Genomic DNA, 13,533 nt, shown 5'->3' on the forward strand with positions numbered 1-13,533 from the left:
GGCTCAGCAGCGCAGTATGCAGTGATACCGTGACACTAGTGGACTTAAAAGAGAGAGAACCCCGAGTTCGTGGAGCAGGGTGTCTGCAAAGCACGATCGGGCAACTGCTGCGCTTAGGCCCATGGGGCGCAGAGCTCTACGGTCCTTTCGCCCGTGGTCACCCGACGGGCTACACGGGCGCACCTCCAGGCTATCCCGACAGTGAGTCCTCGTTTTAGTCCTCGTTTTAGTCCTCGTTTTAGTCCTCATTTTAGTCCTCGTTTTAGTCCTCGTTTTAGTCCTCGTTTTAGTCCTCGTTTTAGTCCTCGTTTTGTTTTGGTTCAGTCCTGGAATCAGTCCTGGGTTAGTCCTGATTCAGTCTGTGGCGTGTGCGGCACAAAACTCCAGCATCTCGATCAATGTTTCTTCTACTCAGTAAAAAACGTCTGTGAAGTGATGACAGTCGAGTCGCGTCTGTGAATTTGTGTTTGTACTGAAGAAAGTGTAACTTTCATTTCATTCCGTGATTGTAATTCTTCAAGTTGTAACCTTTCAATTCATATTCTGATGGATGCTTCAGTTAGAATGCTTTTAATTTTTGTGTGATTTACCACGGGTTCGGGCAGGTGCGGGTCTCCAAAAATGGACCCGTGCAAAACTCTCAACAGAATTATAACATAGATCAGAAAATGGCATAATACGGACCCTTTAAAATCTGATACACAAAGGAAACAGTCAGAAAAAACTGGTAAATTCCACTTAACAAAATCCACTAGTGTTTTATCTTAGCTCCACAGACCTGCGTATAGAAGTTGAGTACTGCTGCTGGTAGTGGAAGGCAGCGTCTCGTTGCTTGAGAAGGACCTCGAGTTGTTTTTGGAGCTGATGGTTCTCCTCCTCGGCCTGGTCCAGTCGGCTCAGGTCTGCGTTGTGACTCGCCATGTTGTCATTGTAGCGTTTCCTCAGAGTCTCGTAGTCGGTTTTCAAAGCCTCAAACTTGTCCACGGCGCTGTCGTACAGTTTGGTCAGAACCTCCGAGGAGCCCTCTCTCATCACCTACAAGAAGAGAATATAGTTAAAAGATGCATTGTGTAACTTTTCTGCTGGAGTGTCCATCAAACACTTTCTTCCAAGACCAAGTTACAGGTCAGATCTTATTATAGGTATTTTTGAGCTATAAAACCACCTGTAATTGAATAAATATAAAGTACAGCTGTTTAATGTCACACTGTGAAATATTTCAGGCAGAGCAATGACGTATCCATAGAAACAAGAACCCCAACCAAACTCCAACCAAAAAGTTACACAATGCACCTTTAAAAATGATCAAGGGAACTTTTCAAATGAAATGTTGTATATTATTTTGGGGCGTTTCAATGTCGATGATTGTACTCGTATTTTGAAAAGAAGGCAAAGCGAGTTTATCTACGACAGACATGTCAAACTCAGGCCCGGGGGCAAAATATGGCCCGTGATATAATTATTTTTGGCCCGCGAGATCATATCAGTGTCATCAGTGTATTAGAGCTGCCCGCCGGCTACAGAGGCTATAGAGATATTATTTAAAATTGTGTTGTTATTTTATATTTTGCTTGTTCTGGATTCAATGTTTAAGCAAAACTATTATAAAAACATTTACTTTAATAAGAAAAGATTTAACATTACATATCTCGAAAGAAGAGAAAACCTGCAGATGTTGATGAAACTTTTCAATAAATATTTAGTTTGGTCCACGACTTTGTCCAAGTTTTTAATTTTGGCCTCTGTCAATTTGAGTTTGACACCACTGACCTACGAGAACGAGACAAAACGAGATGTTACTCACCATTTTTATTTACTTTACACACATTAAAAAGGTACACTGTGTAAGTTTTTACTTGGTGTCCGTCACCTTCTTGTTTCTATAGATATGTCACTGCTCTGCTTCAAATGTTCCACAGTGTGACATTAAACAGGTCTACCTTAAGTTTATTCAATTACAGATGGATTTATAGCTCAAAAATACCTTGAAAAGCATCAGAGCAGGGTTGCCTCTCCACAGATCTGACCTGTAACTTGATCAGAACAAGATTTTGACTTTTTATTTACTTTGTTTAATATTTCTGCTGTCACTGTAGCACTGCTTTTTGGGGCTACAGCTGCTCAAAAATGTAACCTGCCAGTACTTTGTTCAATTTTTTTTTTATCCAAATCAAAAAAAAAAAAATAAATCTCAAGATCATTTTCAGGATCTTGTGGCACGAGATCTTATCCCATCCCTAATTATTTGTATAGCACAACTCGTACACAAACTAAAAGTGCTTTACAGAATAAGAACAAATATAAACAGATCAGAACATAAAATTAACATTAAAAGTTGCACTGTGTAACTTTTTTGGTGGAAAATTGCGTCTTTGCCCCCCTCAGAGTTCGTGGAGAAACTCGATTTTCCAAAACCTTTGCGATCTGGCGAACGATCTTAGAAAATGTGTATCAGTTACAATAATCAGATTAGTTTAGATTAAGAACCCCGAAGGACAGGTCTGACTGATTCTTCAGCCAAGAAAGGATAACAGCAAACGATGGTGAGTTAATTACGGAAGGAAGTCAAAAAGGGAGTTAATTACACGGTTATATTTGGTACATGTCTTTTCAATAAACAAGCACTGCTCCTTTGAGAACTGATACTTTGCTGGGGGTGTTTTGCATGTATGTGTACGGCAGATTGTTCAAGAAGAAGTTACCATGGAGACACAAAGCGCACATTAACAAACAAACAATGCCCAAAAAAAAAGTTAAGATTGCCTGAGAACTCAAGAAAAACACAAAAATTGATTTAAGCAGGACATTTTCAGGAGCTTGTGATTCATTTAATAAAAGTGTTCATGGTCCTGTTTAAAAGTTTGATTTAAGATAAAAATGAATGGATGTAACAATATCCAAATCTCACATTATAATATTTGTCCTTTTAAAATGCCTTGACAAGTCTTCAGTGTGAATCATTACGGTCACTGTTGGGCGAGTTACTTCAAAACTGTAATGTGTTATATATTTATGACTTGTTATTGTCATTTCAAAGTGATTCGTTACATTACAATATGACTGTGTTTAAAATGTAAAATGTAAAACATTACACGACTATTACAGCACTTTAATTTACTCTCACCAAAATAACTGAGCGAAGATGCTGAAATTTTGCGCCGTATATGGACTAAACCAGGACAAAACCAGGACTAAACAGAGTCTAGCTCAGGACTAAATCAGAGCTGAAACAGGACTGAACCAGAACTGAACAGAGCACTGAACCAGGACTAAACCAGGTCTAAATCAGGACTAAATGGGAGCTGAACCAGGACTGAAAAACCAGGACTGAACCAGGACTGAACCAGGAGGACTAAACCTGGACTAATTTTGGACTAGGACTTAGAATCTAGGACCACCCCTGAGAGAACCCTGAAGCCGTGGAGCAGGGCGTCTGCAAAGCGCGATCGGGCGTCAGCTGCGATTCGCCCCATGGAGCGCGAAGTTCTGCGTCAGTCCTTTCGCCCGCGGTTACCCGACGGTCTACACGAGCGCACCTCCCGCCTGTCCTGACATTTGGAACCGTAACGATGGCGTTTCACCGCTGCTGATATCACGGTGATTTTAGGGAATTTGTATGAAGAAAAACGAAAAACCCACCACTTCAATCCAAGTTAAAAAAGCATTATAACGCGAGATACTGACATTTGTGCTGAGTAAAATATTACAGTTTTTTTCCCTGTAATGCCACATCACTGCGTTACAGCAAAAAGCAATGCATTACAGTAATTTGTTGTATAACGCGTTACTCCCAACACTGATTAGAGTCATATTCCAAAGAATGAAGACTTATAAGTGCTTAATAACAGTGTTTTTAATCATGTAGTCTGCACTGAAATGAAGCAAAGAATCATGGTCTATGTAGTTCCCCTTTTTTTTTTATACTTTAAAGTGAAAAAGTGACAGTCCACGATATTATGAGCGTTTTGCCAATTTGAAATCATGATATTTAGGTAATTCCTACAAAAACATACTTATTTAAAACCTCAAATCAGCTCACCTGTTGAAGTTCCAATTAAATTGGTTCTTTACGGTGAGATTGTGTTGAAATAAAACTTAAGACTAGTCTAACAAAGCCTCAGCACAGACAGAGCAGTGCCCACAGTTGGCATCACAGGTTAGGTTCTTTCACTCCGCCTCCTGTGAGTTCAAATGAGTCCGCTGTTATGTAAAGCATCCAGCATTACTCTAAATTACCCCTTCATTTTATGAGGAAGGAGCGGACACTTCACCGGTGTATAACAACTTTTACAGTGAGAGTTATCGTGGAGCTGCCAGGCCTGATCTAATTTAAATTTAAATCAGAGCCTGGGACATTGAGATAGACGGTTCGTTCTTTCTTTTATCAAATATAAAGGAGGAGAGGTGTGGTTATGTAACCGAGAGGAGACAGGAGCTGCACTGTTGATAAAGCGAGTACACAGAGAGTCCCCTCCGGTCAACCGGTGGTCACAGATGATAATGAGGTTATTTTAAAATTAGGAAAGAAAAATATCTTTGGTGTCCTTGTAAACAATCACATTTTGGTGATCTGTGGTAAATATAAAGTTGGAAATTTTAGTACCGTGACACTTTGAGGGTGAGCTCACACTGGCCAGACAAAGAGTGCCCAAGCACAGATACTGTATGCCCTAAAGCGCGGTACACTTGTCCAGTGTGAACGTAAAGTGCTTGGCCTAGAGGAGGAGGGGCCAAAGCACGGTACAGAGCTCATGTGCACTCATATACTGCGTGTATCATACTCACACAAAGAAAACAGTGAATAAACTCTGCTCCAAAACAATTTGCTCTGAATCTGCGCAAAAGTTTTGCAGCCTCTCGTCTCCAGCCGTCCTCACTCCTCCAGCAGTTTTTATATCCATAAACTCAAGGAGACACGCATGTCGCAGCAGGACTCAGGTCTGTCTCACTATTTAATAGATATTTCATGCCACTGGACTTTTCTCCGCTAAAGCATTATCTCTATTGTGCAACATGTAAAAAACCACCGCTGTGTGATGCTGTTTTTGGTTTGGTTGTGCAGGTGTGAGTGTGGGAACTCTACACAGTTGTGCTTAAGCAGGGATGTCAAACTCAAATTCACAGAGAGTTAAAATTAAAAACTGGGACTAAGTTGTGGGCCAAACTAAATATTTACTGAAAAATTTCAACAATATCTGCATGGTTTCTCTTCTTTTGAGATAAGAAAAGCTTTAACATTACATATCAAAATAAATGTTTAATAATAGATTTGCTTAAACATTGAATCCAGAACAAGAAAAATATAAAATCATAACAAAATTTTAAATAAATAATGTCTCTATAGTCTACTTGTAGCGGGCGGGCAGCTCTAATACACATTTGATAGAATCTCACGGGCCAAATATAATTATGTTGCGGGCCAAATTTGGCCCCTGGGCCTGAGTTTGACATATCTGTGCTGGAGCCTACAATGTACACTGTACATAAAGAATCCATAAATATACTATTTATGTACACAATAAAAAAGTTGGGGGTTACACAGTACATTTGGCTGCTGATAAACGATCTGTAACAGTTTGTTTTATACTATAATATTAACTATGGCTTGTTACGTGTTGGTTTTGTATTTACTCATGGTCAGTTCTTTACCTGTTGGTGCAGTATCCTCATGTCCGCCACCTCCCTCTGGCCCTCCTCGTGCAGTCTCCTCAGATCCTCACAGGCCTGCTTCACGTGGTTGTGCTCTCGGACCAGCTGCATGTTGTCCTGTCTCACCAGCTCCAGCTCCTCCTTCATCTGAGCGTGTTCACTCACCAGGCGACTGTGCAAGGTGCTACGGGGAAAATAAACACACAACTGTAAGACTACTTTTCAAATTATACCTATGTCAATATTAAAATACAATTGGCGCACAAAATTAAAAAGGTGCTGTATTTGATTTTTACAGACTTAAACTATTACTCCTCACTTCTTGTGTACATAATATATTCACACTTTAGTAACTACAGTTTGTCATATCCAGACACAGCGCAAATGGTACCAAAAATATTGTGAATTTAGGAACCAGCAATCAGAATAATTTTAAGAGAATCATTAAAACATCTGTACATTAGAATCACATTTCAGAACATGTTTGTACAGAACTAAACTACAGGGTTAGCAGTTTTTATGCAGAATAAAACAGGACATTTAGTCGTTTGTGGAGAAAATGATGGTTCTTCAAAAAAAGCACCTGTTCCTTTGCGATTTGATTATTGCATCCATTCAAATTGTGTTTATATGATTCAATAGTAGGGGTATGAACCTAACGGTACGATATTTATTGCGATATCATGGGAAAGCTCACGATTAGAGAAGTAATATCCAAATCTCTCGGTAGGATATTTTCACTCTATACATTTCACGGTACGATATTTATTGCGAAATTTATGGAGTAAGAAAGCTGTCAAAAATATTCGTGCGCATAAAATAGAAATCCGTGCATATTTGGGAAATCCGTGCATATTTGTCTGTAGTTGCGCATAAAATAAATATTTGTAAACTCTCAAATGAGTCCAGTCGTACATAAAATATATTGTGTGTATTTTATCCATCAGAATACGAATTGAAAAATTACGACGTCATGAATTACAATCACGAAATGAAAATTTACGATTACACTTTCATCAGTACGAATACGAATTCACAGACGGAACTTTACTGTCAAAAATACGTCATCACTTCACAGACATTATTCATCGAGCAAAAGAAACATCGATCAAGATCAAGACTGCGCAGCTCAAGTTTGTAGCAGAGGGTAAAAACAGAGTAAAAGCACAAGAAGCTACAACAGCGACCAACAAGTGGGTTAATTAAAATCTATTGTAAAAATGTCTTGAATTCGGGAACCGAACGCTGCTGTATAATATTGTGTAGAAACACCTCCTTTTGAACGGGAAATTGCACCTATATGTTAGATAACAGAGTGGAGCCAGTTGGCAACATCCGACGTAACGTTATCCCAATTAGCAAATATCAGGTTCTCTGTATGTTTAGATTAAAACATTCACGACTACAGCCACAGCGAGCATCAGCCAGTCTTCATCTCAGCTGCATTTCAGACAATGGGTTTTTCATGAGTTATAATGGGTTATAATGAGCAAATCCATCCACGTCACGGTGACGTTAAACTTACCGGTAAATACTGTAAACATACCAAGGTGTTGCCTGTAAAACACAAACATTAATTGTTGCTGGAAGCTGCATTAAACTGTAATGTGTAACATTTCATTAGCTGTGACGTCTGTAACCAGGACAGTTTGGTAGTGTTTGGTGTTTGGTGTAAACTGGGACATTTCAGCGTCCGGAGGAACTTTTGGTGGCATTTCATGCGAGAAATGCAGCTGAAGTGAAGACTGACTGATGCTCGCTGTGGCTTTCTATTTTATGCGCACGTATATTTTTGACAGCTTTCTTACTCCATAGAAATTTTGGGGAGCTAACAAAACTGTGAATGTGCGACTTTATCCCTCTTAAAATGCCTTGACAAAACTTAACCCAAAGAACTTAAAAGTGCTTAGAACTGTTATTTCTTCACGTAGTCTGCACTGAAATGGAGCAAAGGATCATGGTCTATGTAGTTTAGTTTTTTGTTTTTTTGTTATTGCTGCCCCATAACTCTTAATTTAAGCAAAGAGACTTGTAATTCGATATATTGTGATGGTCCACGATATTATTGTGAGAACTTTGACGATACGATATCACGGTATTCCGGTTATTGTTACATCCGTATTCGAGAGTGATTCATCTTGCAGCTCTACCTGAAGCAAATACATTAAATACGTCATTGCTCTGCTTTAAATGTTCCACAGTGTGACATTAAACAGCTCTACCTTACATTTATTCAATTACAGGGGGTTTCATTGCTAAAAAATAACTAGAAAAGCATCAGAGCGGGGTTGTCTCTCCACAGATGTGACCTGTAACTTAATCTAGTTCGTTCTCTGCGAAGATAGAAAGTTTTAATGCCATACTGTGAAACATTCCAGACAAAGCAATAACATCTCCAGCAGAAAAGCTACACCATGCACCTTTAACATTCATATCCCGGGCCTGTGTCCCTGTTTGCACTGTGCCACAGATTAACCTGAGTGCAGCTACACATCTGGGACCTATTGTAAAGCTCTGACCTGGAGTTAACCCCGAGTCCCAGTAGAAAAGATGAACAGAATTACAGAGACAATATCTACTTCTGAATAGAGGCACTAGGGCTGCATCCTTTTAAAAAATACTGTATTTTTTTAACTGTAAGTCGCACTTTTTTTCATGGTTTGGCTGGTCCTGCGACTTATATATTAAAATTTTCAGACTGACAGCCACCAGCGGGCGCTCTAGTCTTGTGTACCAGCAGTGTTGGGAAGGTTACTTTTAAAATGTATTCCCCTACAGATTACAGATTACATATCCCAAAATGTAGTTTGTAACGGAATCCATTAAATTACTTAAAGTGAGTAACGTAATCTGAATACTTTGGATTATTTGTATTGTCATGCTTTTTAAAACTACATGAATGTAACAACCACATCCTGAAAATTCATGTTTGTTCTCTTCAAATTGGCCCTGGTTTAGTCCTGGTTTAGTCCTGGTTTAGTCATTGTTTTAGTCCTGGTTTAGACCTGGTTTTAGTCCTGGTTTAGACCTGGTTTTAGTCCTGGTTTAGTCCTGGTTTAGTCATTGTTTCAGACCTGGTTTAGACCTGGTTTTAGACCTGGTTTTAGTCCTGGTTTAGTCCTGGTTTAGTCCTGGTTTAGACCTGGTTTTAGTCCTGGTTTAGACTTGGTTTTAGTCCTGGTTTAGACTTGGTTTAGTCCTGGTTTTAGTCCTGGTTTAGTCCTGGTTTTAGTCCTGGTTTTAGACCTGGTTTAGACCTGGTTTTAGACCTGGTTTAGACCTGGTTTTAGACCTGGTTTAGACCTGGTTTTAGACCTGGTTTTAGACCTGGTTTTAGACCTGGTTTTAGACCTGGTTTTAGTCCTGGTTTAGTCCTGGCTTAGCCCAAAATGTGAAAACAGGAAAATCCCTCTGTGTAATCCATTTATTTTAACAAAGTAACTGTAATCCAATTACCACTCACTGAAACAGTAACTGTAACTGAATACAGTTACTCATAATTTGTACTGATTACGTAACTCTGGTACATGTAATCTGTTACTCCCCAACACTGTGTATCAGCATCTAGTACTACTATTACTCCTGTACCACTGTCACTTCGACTCTACTGCGCATGTCTCCTGTAGAAAAAGCCGCTGCCTCGCTGCAAATAGTGAAATATTCAGCCGAAAAAGGTAATCGAGCTTTGAATTTTGAGCTTTGGAGATGTAAACAGACTAATGATAAAGAGTTACTCAAACATGTGAATGAAACAAAACACAACTCCAGGTCTGTTTTTGAGGAAGTAACAACATTCATTTATTTATTTATTTCGGTCACAGGTATATTTTGACATTAATTCATAAACAGTCATATTTAACATATACAGACCGAAAAGGTGCAGGCTGAAGCTTAAGCTTATTATGCCTTTACCCTTTATTCCTTTGTCAGAGCTTCATCTTGACACCAGTTCATCTTCATAAATACAGCAGGAAGAAACAAGCTAATCAGTAACAGAACAACAAAGTTCTACAGCACAAACTAAGTATCATGTTTCATGTCTCTGTCCAGAGTTAAACATTTAAACTTCTTTATGAAGTGAAAGAAAGTGGTGCACAATTTTAGGTTTTCTGTACAGTTGTTCCAGAGCTCCGCCCCTTTAACAGATTTACAAAATTTCATAATGTTTGTTCTGATTTTCTTTTTAATAAACATGGTCGTGCCTCTGAGCTCGTATCGGCTCTTTCGGATTTTGAACATGTTCTGTAACGATTTCAACAGGAGATTGTTGTTTACTTTGAACATGATTTTAAGAGTGTAAAAGTCGACTAAATCGTAAAATTTCAGCGTTTGAAGATTTATAAATAATGCATTGGTTGGTTCGTTATAACAACATTATAACATGAATTAAAGCTCACAAGAGTCAATTATGTGAGACTGTGATGTCCTTTTACCTTTAGTTCAGTAAAGACTGGCAATTCCAGGGCTGAAATTATCCAAATTATTCTAGTGAAGGAGCACAGACTGGAAAAAACAATATCTAGGTAAGTTAAAATGACTTAAATTAAGAACATTTAACTTTATTTGAGTCGATTCAACTTGACAAGTAAAATTATCAACCAATGGAACAAGTTGGTCTGTCTTAATTCAAGCAACATTAAATTTAGTTTCTTATTTTAAGTACAAAAAGTCTTCTTCCACTGGCAGATCATTTTACTTGTCAGGTGAAATTTACTCAAGTCACGATGAAACTTTCAATTCAAGTCATCTTAACTTGGCTAGATTTAGTTTCTCGCAGCGTGGAGTTTAAAAAACACAGTGGAAAACAGAGAGCAAAGTAATGTGGGCCCTTTAACATATGAAAATAGATCACTTCCAGATGATCGTGTACCAAAACTTTGCCCCTGCGTGATTTCCTCGTACGGTACCAGCCTAATTTGAGTTGTGAGATTGGAGTAGAGGGAGCAGCCTGGGTCGGTTCAGAGGGAGGTCGGCTTAAACTCTAATCCCTCATCTGTCTGTTTGCATTTGGGCCAGATGTCTGTCCCCTACACTTTTAGACTCTATGGCATCAGTAAATTACAAATACTCCACACACACTCAATGTCCTACCACGAGTTTTAATACTTCGATGCAAAAAAAACCCCAAAAAAACAACTTTGGGGTATCGAACTCGCAATTTGAATAGTCACAATTAGCAAATCACAAAGACTGGATTTTTTTCTGCCAAACAAATAAATATCTTGTATTATTAAAAGAGACACTAGCTAATCTTCTAGTTTAGATCTCTACAAACATGTTCCGAAATGCAGGAGAATCTAGACACAAAACTAACTCTTGTGAGCTTTAAAGGTTGTATGGAGGATTTTTTTTTTGTTTCAAATTGTCAGTGAAAGTTTAAAATACCATTACAGAGACGCAGCAGCCTTATAATTATGATGACCAAAAAAAAAAGAATGAAAATCAACCAACTGTGGACGTAGTGAGGCCAGATAAACATCAGCCAATAGAAAACGAGGCTGCCTCATTTTCTATTGGCTGTTAGGCTGTCAATCAAACTCCCTACGTTTCTAGTGTAACTGACTGGGGATTACGTGGTTTATACAGCGGTTTTTAGAGTCTTTTTTAAACTGTCGCTTCCTCACAGTTTGCACAAAGTTTGTTGCGATGGCGGACGAGAATCCACGACCAGTTCGCCGCAAAAGAAATCCATTTTTGAGGTCGCTGAAAGAAGAAGAGAAGGAGAAAAGGAGCGAAGACAAACTGAGGTGATTCTTGGAGATTCCTTCCAGCGATGGCGCGAATGAAGCTGACGAAGGGTCTAAAAACTGACGCTTCGGTTGCTAAATTACTTCTAGACAGGTCACTTCAACAGTAATTCTGAACACTCACTGGCTGTAAACAAGTGTGATTTCTAGAGTAAAGAGGCGGGAGGAGGTGTTTCTACTGAGGGAGCTGTGGATGAGGAAGGTGGTGTCACGCATGCACAACATTTGAAAAAGGACTGTCGATGTATTTCTTTTCCCTTAAAAAAATCCTCTATACAACCTTTAAGTCACGTTATAATCTTGTTTCCTCCTCAAAAACAGACCTGGAGTTGTGTTTTGTTTCATTTACAAGTTTGAGTAAGCCTTTATTATTAGTCCGTCTACATCTCGAAAGCTCAAAATGCTCTGTTCCAGCCCGGTATTGATCTCGAGACCGGCCGCGACAATGCTTTTTTACGGTCTTGGACTTGTTTCGGACTCAAGAATATTTGGACTCGGTTTTGTCTCGGTCTCGAACTCACAGTTTGACATTGGCCGAGGGCGATCGTATTTCATTACGGCATAAATGTGTCTGGGAAGTGAAAATGAAGTCTGGGAGTCCCTGCTTACACCTGCTGCTCCCGCGACCCGGCCCCGGATAAAGCGGAAGAAAATGGTTTAATAAATGTGCAGAAGCTAAATATCAATGCAAAACCAGTAAGATAATGTAACTGTAAATGTTATGAGCTTGAAAAAAAACACTTGATTAATCTGGAAGTTGTTTTTTGTAAAGTGCCAGTGGAAGTGGGATTAAAGAAGGGTTTTTTTGGGGGGTGAGGGTCCAAAAAAAAGGGACAAAAAGGGAGTGGTTAAGTGCAGTACGGTTTGTTTGGCTTATTTTAATCCTAAATGAGCATTAATCAGATCAAATGGAGATATATATTTATAAATCTATGTGCCAAAATAACTGTAAAATACAAATAAATGTAGAAAATGACAAAGATGGTCTCGATTTGGTCTCGATGGGCCGTGGTCTTGGGCTTGTCTTGGTCTCAATCTTCAAAAATCTCAGTCTCGTCTCAGTCTTGATCCTCAGACGTCTCGGTCTTGTCCTGGTCTTGGTCTCGATTAGCGCGCTCTTGACTACAACACTACTGTTCCACCTTGTGATGTCATGCAGTAGCAGTTTACAAGTTAACAGCCTTGCGCATTTTGTTGAGTAGAGATTGGAAATTCCAGGACTGAAATTGTCCAAATGCTTCTAGTGAAGGACTCAGCCCAAATATGCAGGATTTGTGCGTTAAACAAGTGTGAATGAAACAAAACACAACTCCAGGTCTGTTTGTGATGAGGAAACCCATATTTAGTTTCATATGTAACAAACAGACAGGCCTGGTATAACAGCTTTGGAGGGGGTTATAAATGTTTAATCCCATTGCTCTTGTGACTAAAAGTGAAATCTGGTGGATGCGATCTGGCGTGAACATGTCAGCGAACCCAACGCAAGGACAAAAGCTGCTGAAATATTGACGAGGGGCTTCACTTCGAGATGATGTTTTTAGATGGGGGATGGTGACAGAGAGGGAGACGCTGGTAGGGAGTAAAGACGCAAGATTATTCGCGAATTGAAGTGAAATAGCAATTTAAAAAGGTCCTATCTTACTGGTTTTTCGGACACACTTTTTTTCATGGTTTGGGTGTTTCCAGTGACTTATACTCTGATTTATATGTTAAAATGTTCACACTGAAGCGTCGAGAGGTTCTAGTCTTGTGTGTGAGTATCTGCTGCTCCTGTTCCTCCTGCACCACTGTCACTTGGCTCTACTGCACATGTCTCCTGCAGAAAGAGCCTCTGTCGTGTCTGTATCGTGTCAGTCGGTCGCGACATTACTTCCAATACCAACGATAATTAAAAATTTAAGTGACATCAATGACAACCGAAACCATCCTGTCGGGATTCAGAAAGGTCAGAATAATTGTAACTGGAACTGATGCTGAGTCTGACGACAGCGACACAGAAGAGGAAGCGGCGCTCTGTTTACCTCCGGAGGTTGTGGAGTTGCTCAGAAGTGACACAGAGGATGAAGAATTGAATGGATTTAGTGCAGGCATGTCCAAACTACGTCCCGTGAGCCAAATGCAGCCCTCTGACAATTTT

General features: G+C 39.4%; 1 protein-coding gene across 2 annotated transcripts in view; it reads right to left on the reverse strand.

Moving 5' to 3' along the window:
• LOC110163243 (disks large homolog 5-like) overlaps window positions 1-13,533 on the reverse strand; it is a 117,175-nt gene that overhangs the window by 68,474 nt on the left and 35,168 nt on the right. For both annotated transcript variants that reach the window (XM_055150044.1, XM_055150043.1), the window contains exons 5-6: window positions 5,650-5,833; window positions 779-1,035 (exon numbers count right to left, since the gene is read on the reverse strand). In XM_055150044.1, coding sequence (XP_055006019.1) covers window positions 779-1,035; window positions 5,650-5,833 — 441 coding nt within the window. The remainder of the gene's footprint in view (window positions 1-778; window positions 1,036-5,649; window positions 5,834-13,533) is intronic.

This window comes from Boleophthalmus pectinirostris, unplaced genomic scaffold (genome assembly GCF_026225935.1).
Source record: "Boleophthalmus pectinirostris isolate CB_2022bp ecotype Guang Dong unplaced genomic scaffold, ASM2622593v1 HiC_scaffold_14, whole genome shotgun sequence".
Taxonomy (NCBI): Eukaryota; Metazoa; Chordata; class Actinopteri; order Gobiiformes; family Gobiidae; genus Boleophthalmus; species Boleophthalmus pectinirostris.